At 37.4% G+C, this 10,000-nt stretch overlaps 1 protein-coding gene across 6 annotated transcripts in view; it reads right to left on the bottom strand.

The window, feature by feature from the left end:
* Positions 1 to 10,000, bottom strand: part of LOC137976441 (NLR family CARD domain-containing protein 3-like) — a 26,085-nt gene that overhangs the window by 13,009 nt on the left and 3,076 nt on the right. For 2 of the 6 annotated variants that reach the window (XM_068823784.1, XM_068823787.1), the window contains exons 3-6: positions 8,218 to 8,868; positions 4,467 to 4,499; positions 3,698 to 3,760; positions 3,275 to 3,307 (exon numbers count right to left, since the gene is read on the bottom strand). In XM_068823784.1, the coding sequence (XP_068679885.1) occupies positions 3,275 to 3,307; positions 3,698 to 3,760; positions 4,467 to 4,499; positions 8,218 to 8,860 (772 nt within the window). In that variant the 5' untranslated portion in view covers positions 8,861 to 8,868. The remainder of the gene's footprint in view (positions 1 to 3,274; positions 3,308 to 3,697; positions 3,761 to 4,466; positions 4,500 to 8,217; positions 8,869 to 10,000) is intronic. The other 4 variants (XM_068823785.1, XM_068823788.1, XM_068823789.1 and 1 more) reach the window with 3 other exon arrangements.

Below are 10,000 nucleotides of genomic sequence, written 5' to 3'. Positions count from 1 at the left end.
GATCTCGGTTCAGAGAAGGTTGTTATTCTTATTGCTTTCTTTTGGATAACAAGTAATGGTGTTTGAAACGAGGGAAATGTTAAGACCCAAACATGAACACCATAGATAAGAAAAGGATAAATAAGAGAGTAGTGGAGCATAATAAGAATATCTTGATTGACAAAATGTCTCACTTTTGACAAGATACCCACGGTCTTGGATAGTTTCAGACAAAGTTCATTGATATGCTTTTCCATGTTAGATTCTCATCAAAAATTACACGCAAGTACTTAGCTGAGTCAACTTGTTTAGTACATTCATCATCAATTTTGACGCAAAAAGACTGGTCAGGTTTAAGTTTGTTTGAGTGAAAGAGGATAAGATTAATTTTTGAGAAACTACGCACTTAGCTATTGCACTTCATCCAGTCAGCAACAAATTTGAGTTCTTAATTTAGAGTTACTTCAAGTTGGTTAAGGTTTCCACTGGAGGTTAGTATCATCAGCAAATAAGTCAAATGTTAGTAGGCCTGAGGAGTTTGGGAGGTCTTTTACATGTAGTAAGAATAAAAGGGGTCCAAGAATGGATCCTTGGGGATTACCACAAGTAACTGGCTGAGAAATTGAGTTATGACCATTAACAAATACGTATTGCAGTCTGTGGGATAGATAAGATTTAAACAATTCAAGTGCATTACCTATTATTCTATAATGGTTGAGCTTAGTTAATAGGATTCTGAGATTAACCGTATCAAAGGCTTTTTTCAAATCAATGAATCTACCACAACCAAATTCGTTATTATCAATGGAGTGGCGGATAGATTTAGTGATCGAAATAAGTGCATGCATAGTAGAACAATTTTCCCTAAAAACAAACTGATGTGGATAGAGAATCTTTGAATTTTCCAAGTATTTATTGAGATGATGATACTTAGCTTTTTCAAATATTTTACTGAAATTAGAGAGGACAGAGATGGGTCTGTAATTATCTTTATGGCACTCGTACTACCACTAAAACTCCCTTTGGATAAGAAGAGGTACTCTACCTTCAAGAAAGAAAAGAACGAAGAAGAACAAATTAAAGAAAGAGAGAAACTAAAGGACATGTCAAGATCTGGCACAGCAAACAAACCAGGTCAAGAATAGGATTGACAATGACAATGTGTCACCTAATCCTGTGCGCCGGTGGTGCACTGGAAGGGTCAGGAAATCCTGGGCCACCAAAGATTTTTTATCAGGAAAATATCGGCTGAAAGGCCACCAGCTTGCCGTGCAATAGTCGACTTTTTTTCCCGACTAACTGCCCTGAGGCTTGGGGCCGACTATCCAAAAGCTTGCAACGAGCTTATCCTCTTTTTCAGATGTCGAAAAGTCTCTTCGATCTCCACGATGTTGGAAAATACACTTGCTCACGTGACTCTTTTGACACTTCCTAATTGGTTGCAGTGCGCGTGAAGCCCGACAAAAAATCTTGGTCCACCGTACACTAGCTGACAAGGCCCGACAAGACATTTTCCCCGGGGGAGGAAGGGGGGGGGAAAGGATGGGGGTTTTTGTTGTACCTTTTAGGGGTTAAAAAAGCGGTTTTGGTACCTCTTAGGGTGTTCAGCCTCAAAAGGTCCACAGCGGGAGCTTTAGTGGCACCTTTTAGGGTGATGAGCCGAAAATTATCACAGCAGACATTTGACAATAAACTAATTTTTAATTTTGTCTAGTTAAAACCTATAATTTGCTACCTCTTTGGGGTGAAAAAAATTTCATGCCACGCCCACAAGACAAGATCTTGATACCTCTTAGGGGTTCTTTTCAAAATTTCCGAAGAGCACCCCCTGTCAGTAATGTGTTAAAATTAAATAATCATAAGTACAATTCAGTTTGCTAGTTGGTGAGACAAATCACAAGAAAGGGAACTTTATGAAAATTAATTTAATTATCGCAAAATGCAAAAAAACAACAAGAACAACAGGAAAAAAAGACATCACTGGCATACTTTGAAAAAATTATTTCCCATTATCAGGCAGCATTTCCATTTGAGTTTGAATTTGTCTTTTGTATCTCCCTCTCCCCTCTTCCATGTGGTGAGGAAAAAGATTAAAAAGGCTCGAAACAAAACCATTATTAGGGCAGACTCTACGACCCTGTATCACCATGCACCTATGTTATGGTACTATGTAAAAAAAACATTTGTCATTCAACAAAATGTGATAGATGTAATTGTTTACCATAATTATAGCAACAAGAGATCTACCCAATATTTTGTCTTGACATCCTTATACAATGAAATGTCATGTACCTGTGCCTGAAAACTAATTCGTGGTGACCCCTATTAGTTTTATTATGGGGGGTGGAAGCGGAATCATTTGACGTTCAATATTGGTGATTCCTGTCATTTTTTAGCCCAATGGATTCATGCTTCATTAACAATTTGTTATTTGTGATTCTTTCAACCGTCTCTCGTAATTCATGATTCCCAAGCCTTGAACACAAACGTTCATCATTCCTTCTAATTTAACCACCCATAACCACTGTGATTTATGATTCAGGATTTTGCTTCTACCCCCGATTACTATTGCCGTAAAGTAACACTTTGCAAAGTTAAAAATTTCTCAGGAGTGTATTTAGAGCTACCTTTATGATTGGAAAATTTAAGGTGGCTTTAAATCCGCCTCCAATAATTTTTTTTAACCCAGAGAATTTTATCCTAGCCAGTCGATCACTTCCCAGCAATACAAATTGGGCATCACCTGGTTTGTTTTTCCTTTAAAAATTCCACGTGCATAAACTATGCATACAATCTCCATCCTCTAATCTCATTGATCCTATTAGGATTTTCTGAAGAAAACCAGAAACGGTTTTCATGAAGCCAAACATTTAAATCAATGTTCTTTCCATCTTATTCAATTATTCATCTTAATTTAGGTTTTTGAATTCTGAATGCTACTACTCAATCCACCCTATTATTTAAGTGATCACATATCTGCAGCCACGTACAGTGTAGCATGTAGCCAAGAGGATACACAAGTGAGACTTTTAGTTCTTCAGCTGTTAATACATGTATGAATCACAATGTATTATAAACTTTATTCCAAAATGGCCACCATTTTAGTAGTTTTGGTTTGATTGCAAATTGGCCCTTTTGGGCCTCATTCAAGGTTAAATGAAGTTATTCTTTTGAATTTTACGATTAAAAGCGAGGCCAAAAGGGCCAAGTTTCAAGGAAACAAAGGAATACTAAAATGGCCGCCATTTTGGAATAAGGTGTATGATGGTTGTTTCATTAAAATTAATAAACACACCTTTCACTTCTCTGACTTCTGACTTCACCATTTCTGGATTAAAATATGAAACAAGATAATAATTACCGCATTGTGCTTTATCGGTTTCTTTCACCTAAAAGTGTCTCTCCAACACAACACTACAATGGACAGTGAATGCATGGGGCCCTTTTCAGCAGTTGTGAAATTGAGGGGCCTGAGTTGAGTGGTAAATGGGTTAACAACATCAACGTCCACTCATGAATATCGCTTTTAACTCTTTCCTCCTCAGTGACACTGATAGATTTTACTCTAACACCAGACAACTTTACTTATCAATGGAGGCCATTAAAGGGTTAGAAGGTTCAAAGTAGGTATTGAATAATCATTAGTGTCAGCTTTTTTCTTCTTTTCTGGACAGTTTTTTTTCTATTCTGTACAGTCATTTGTTTCAGTTCCACACACCTTCCATGTTTTCAAGCTTCTCCTTGGTGCTGCCTTCGTCAGACTTCCATTTCTTTACCATATCTTTCGTAAAAAATGAAAAGTCACAAATTTTTCAGACAAATAGGTTCGTTACTGAAGGTGTCTAAGTTCATAATGTTCTGGCACTTTATGAGCCACGTTAACCCCTTCCCAGCAATACAAAATGGGCGTCATCTGGTTTGTTTTTCCTTTAAAAATTCCATGTGCATAAACTATGCATAAAATCGCCATCCTCTAATCTCATTGATCCTATTACATTTTGTATGATTTTCTGAAGAAAACCCGAAATGATTTTTATGAAGCCAAACATTTAAATCAATGTTCTTTCCATCTCATTCAATTATTCATCTTAATTTAGGTTTTTGAATTCTGAATGCTACTGCTCAATTCACCCTATTATTTAAGTGATCACATATCTGCAGCCATGTACAGTGTAACATGTAGCCAAGTAGATACACAAGTGAGACTTCTAGTTCTTCAGCTGTTAATACGTGTATAAATCACAATTTATTATAATTATACTTTATTCAAAAATGGCCACCATTTTAGTATTTTTGGTTTGAATGCAATTAAATTGGCCCTTTTGGCCTCATTCAAATTTAAATAAAGTTATTTTTTTGAATTTTACAATTGAAAGCAAGGCCATGCAAAAGGGCCGATTTTCAAGAAAACAAAGGAATACTAAAATGGCCGCCATTCTGGAATAAGGTGTATATGATGGTTGTTTCATTAAAATTAACAAACACACCTTTCACTTCTTTGACTTCTGACTTCACCATTTCTGGAATAAAATAAGAAACATTAAGATAATAATTACCGCATTGTGTGTTCTGAATGTGGCTTTATGAACCATGGAAACCTCTGCATAACATAAACTTCTGATGAGACTGTTACTGGAAGCAATGTTTACTACAACACATTTATGTGGATGCACTTTATGGAAGTTGGAACGACAACTAGATCCAACAATCATGTGTAATTTACATGTACAACTTACAATAACTTAGGGTTTGGAGTTGGGAGTGTTGAGCATAATACCATTAATTTTGTCTATGCAATAACATGCAGGTTTGGAAGGGACAATCTGTAATGTTTCTTCCCAGCTTTGCAGAACATATATGATAATAACTTGGAGAAGGATTAGCAACTAACAAAGTTAGTGTCTGCATTTCATTAATGTGCAAATCCTTAACACATGTATCACACCGACCTACATATTAATGGACCTTTTTGGCTGGTACGTTTTGTTTTCCCATTCCAGACCACATGATGTTCTCAAAGAAATGTTCCTTTTGTTTTTTCATAAGTTATGCTTACACATATGTTGTAGTTAAAAATCTTGTCAGGTACTTTTTCTTTCACTAGGTTGTTCTATTTTTAACCTGGGGTCAATTCAATGAAAAAGTTGTGTAGTTTTCAATCTTGTAAATTACGCGTGTATGGTCCAACTTGTGAATTGATGAATTCCATGAATAGTTTTTCTACACTGGAATTTACACATCTAGCAACTGGAAGTAATTTGCTCTATTACTATTTTCCTCCCCTCCTGTTTGCTTTCCCAAAAAGTTTAGGGAACTGTTCTCTTACACATTTTTCAAAGAATGGTCCCTATGAGTCACATCCAATCACACCTTTGTTGAGGTTTATACTAACGAACAGCTTGACAACTTCCCTTTTAAGGCCTTGGACAGCTTGTTTCTAATTATTATCCTTCAGATTGTTGCTAATGAAATTCCTCCTTCCTCAGCAACATCTTTAGCTTTGTCATTATCATCTTGCACAATAAATACAACATATGCTCTTAAAGCGTCGTCAACCTGCCTTTTATATACCATTTCCAGTTGTTTTGATAATAAGCCTCAATAATGACGTCATATTGGTTTTTTTACAATTTAGATTTATTCATTTTTAAGTCCCAAACTCATCACAGTAAAAGGTAATAATGTAATGGAGGGTGTAAAGTGCAGGTTGCAGGTTGCAGGTTAGGGTTGCATAGAGCGTTGTCTTTCCTAACTTTTGAGAGGAAAAACGATTATTTTGAAGCCAGAACAGGAAACTGCTGTTATAAGTCTGCAAAGATTTTCACCATATTGTCTAATTCTAGTGGATGTGATTGATTCAAACTCGCGTAAAATAAATATTGCCAGCTGTGAAAACGAACTGCTCCACTGTCAATTAATTTGTTCACACATGGAACAAAATCGATGAAGACAGTTTGCATTTTACTGAAGCTTAATAATTGTAGCTCCCATGCATGTAGACTTCAAAACGTCACGAAACACGCATCTTACGCACGTGAAAGAGTTTTTTTTAAATTTGCATGTTTAGACAAAAGATCTGCATCTTGTTTAGCTTTCATTAAAATATCTCTTATAATACCAGCTTACTGTATTCTTCTTCCTCAATCGCTGGCTGGTTCTTCCAGACATTAAATTTTACCGCTCTATTTTCTCTGATCTGGTCTAGTCGTACGCATAAAGAAAAATAAATAACTTGCCACAGGAATTCGTCTAGCCAGTAACCTGGCATATCAAGTTGTGTTCGAAAGGTGTACTTTCATATTGGTGTCATTGATAGAAGCTTAAAAGAATGGTTGTCTTGAACTTCAATAGAGCTTTAAGCAAAGACATTTTTGAGCCACAGACGTCAACCGGAAGTGTACATGTATGTTCTTGCTTTTAGCACGTGTTCATGCCCGACCAATGAGTTACACAGCTCTCATTTTAGCACACTAGTACATTGTATTTTACAGGCTTCCGGTTGAAGTCCGTGGCTCAAAACGTCTGTAAAAGCACTGGTGACTAGCTTTAGCTGCTTTGAGATCGTCCCAGGAAAGTCGCTTTTTCTTTCGTTATTAAGCAATAGATGACGGAAATGATGTAAACCTAAGAAAATTATGCAGTTTTCTTGTGAATATCTTTCTCCTGGTAAAATTTTGCTTGTTATAATTGGCTTTGTTTAGCGATCAAACGTGTTCGTGGTCATGTTCGTGATGATAATTTTGTTGTTTACTTGTCAATATAAGCAGCTTCAGAGTAACTGCATCATGTTTAATTTAGATTAAAGGGACAGATTGTACATCATGGAAACTTGACGGGTGACCTTTTTCGCTATTCACTTTATAGGAAAATGCTGTTTGTCTTTGGCAGTGCATATCTTCGTCACATAATGTCACAATTGATCGGAAATTAACGATAGTGATGTGTAAAGGAAAACGGCCTTGTGTTTACGATTTTGATAAACTTTTATTGTGGGAATTAATTTTTTCCAGGGGGTCAGGGGATGTTTAAAATGGGGATGTTTAATGATGTCTCGCAAAAACGGAAATTTCGGGGAGGTGGGGGGGTCCACACGAAATTCCCTCCGTGGTGGGGGTATGGATATTTTCTGGAACCACACATTTTTGACAATTCAAATACTAAAAGAGTAATGGAATAATAACGGAAGAAACTGAAAACTGATAATATCATGTTTCTTTACAGATATTAACACCATTGGGATCAATAATTATTATTATTGTCCTGCCTTTTGAAATGAAAAAAGCTTCCGGATTGAGTTGGAAAATATTTTTTCAATAGAAATTAAATTAACTGCCTACAGTTGTATATGATCCAATGAACATGTACACCAACAGTTTGTCCATGGTTGCTTAAACACTGTTTTCTCGCTGCTTGAAGTTGGCTTCACAGATTTTTCAAACTTTCCGTCTTGAACAAGAAATCGGAATGGGCAAAACCTACACTTACCATTTGCTGCTGATTCTGCCGGTTTGCTTCCATTCTTTACTGCTTTTTTGGGTGCAAGTAGACACTCCAGAGCGAATTTGTTTACAACTGCATGGTTAAGTGATTGACAGCTTTATTATGGTCTCTTAATTAGTTTATTGATCAATTATTGTGGCGTGACATATAACTGGAAGCTCAACAGAAAGTGGGCAGCTACTGAGAAAAGACCAGTTTTACGACAGGCGGTGCATTCCCCATTCGTCCCAGATCTTCCAACTTTCCCCCATCCAATATGGCAACCAAATAGAAAGTACCCCCTGCAAGCAGGCCACTGCACATGCATAAGAACATATTTTGAAAGAAACTTCCCTGGAGTCTGAGATGGGAAAACGAAACGTAACAGCTAAAATTGTCTATTCCCCTGCTTTAGTACATCTTTGCAAAAAAAATGTTAAACTCAGTCTTTTTTGAAATTCTTTCCTCCTTTCTACCATAGGAGTTGATTTGAGCAAATTAACTTGACCCCTTTCACAGCTTTTATGTGCAAGAAATGCAGTTCCACGTCTTGAAAAAAAGATTTGTTTACGTACATTGTACAGTTTTGGTTCTAGCAAAAATAATTATAGTAAGTCAACATTTTCTGTAGTTTTTCATGTTTCATCTTTTGGCAGGCAGAATTCTCTGAAAGCTGAAAAACCTGTATTGGCAAGCTGCACAAAACACCTTTAATTCACTAACTTCTAATGGCATTAACTCCTTCGAGATCAAGCATACCTTTCAGTTCATCAAGCTCCTCCTTGGTGTTATCATCATCCTTTTTCCACTGCTTTAGTAATTCTCGATAGTGCTCCTCAAAATCAGGATCCATGCACTCAGTCTTCAGTCGGCTGATCGCACTGGCATAAGTTGTTCCAGATCCAACGGCTATCAATGCATTACTTATATCCTGCCATAACATATTGAATGTTGCATCATCAACAGAAGCTTGGTTGGCATGAGCATAGACTTCATTTCTGTAATACTTGATTCTTGCTATGTTTGCCTCACAACTGTTATCACCAGGAAGAGGAAGCATGTCCCAGTTTCCAGTACTGGCAGGAGGACTGAAACCACATATATTTCGCAGCAATACCACCAGAAGCGTAATGTCAAAGCTGGCTGATGACACAGATGAACAAACACTTGGGTATAGCTTTCCCCACTGTATGGGATTCAAAATTCTTCTCTTTCTAAGTGACTGCAATGTAGGGTAATATGCTGAAGTACTTGACAAAATCCTGTGAAGAGTAGCTGGAGAATGTATTCTGTCAAAGGTATCGCGAAGGGCCTGAGATCCTACATCCACTAAAAGACGGCACAAACGGGCATAGTTTGTGCTCTCTCTTGTTGAGGGAAAGACTGCTGGACCAGATGCCATGTCCCAATCTGTTGACCACATAAATGTGCAAACTGACTGCGGTTCATTGTAATCGAATCATTCTATAACTGCATGTAAGCAATGCAATATGGCATGCAATAGGTGTAGCAATTAACTACAGACTGATTTAAGTGAAATTGGGAGGGCATAATTAACCATCCTGCACAAGAAGGATTTAGCAAAAAAGGATGTGTGCCTGTTTAGGAAAAAATCAACCGATGATACAGCCTACAGTACGCTTTACTTAACCTAATGACCCACGGGAGTGAGACTTAAAAAAACAGATTTTACTATGTCTGACGCCAGAAAATTGTCTACTCGTCAACTGGGGGACTGTCCTTGGGCACCTGAAGGGTCAATGGGTTAACAAGGTGTCAGTATCAATGTCTGCTAGAAACCACAGAACTACCTCCAAAAAAAGTGCAAATCATCAAAACAGAATATAACACACCCTTCTTTTCAAAATCCTTCTCAAATAGTTACATTATTGATCAACCTGCGACACAAAGACTAAACAAGATTAACTTGAGCGCTCTATTGGTTATTGCTATGGACCTTACTGTTGAAAAAAGGGTCAAATTAGCCTTGGGTTAGTGCTACAAAACCAGTAAATTAACTTGAAGTTAAAACAGATGCCATTCAGAGAGTTGGCATCCACATTTTTATCTTTATTTCTCGAGAGTTTCAACAGACAAAGCAATTAAATCAATCAACATACAGGCCAAATGACCCGCACTACAATATTTTATCTTTTCTCCTACCCTTACCATTCCGGAAACGAAACACGACTTGTTTTTTTAAAACAATTTCATGTCAAAAATAGTTGATTGCAAGATCAAATAGTTTCACAAGTTTATTTCACATAAACAACATTTAATGCCTTCGTGCACCGTAAGACAATAGACACAACTTGGGTGTAATTGAGGGGCAGGGAATGTACTAGCAAGGCACGGATAATACCCACCGCCCGTATGGACCACTGGATGAGGGGTCTCGGCACCTAGCCAAGGGGGTGTGTCACGCCTGTATTGCGAGGCAGGCATAGTTGCTGGCATAATTTCCTGGTGCCAATTTTAGCCCAGTCCAGCAAAGTAACAATATGCCCCCACCCTAACAGGGCTTCAGCACAAGGCTAAAGGA

Source organism: Montipora foliosa, chromosome 11 (genome assembly GCF_036669935.1).
Source record: "Montipora foliosa isolate CH-2021 chromosome 11, ASM3666993v2, whole genome shotgun sequence".
NCBI classification, from domain to species: domain Eukaryota; kingdom Metazoa; phylum Cnidaria; class Anthozoa; order Scleractinia; family Acroporidae; genus Montipora; species Montipora foliosa.
The sequence above is the reverse complement of the archived record's forward strand: the minus strand, read 5'-3'. Positions and strand labels throughout refer to the sequence as shown.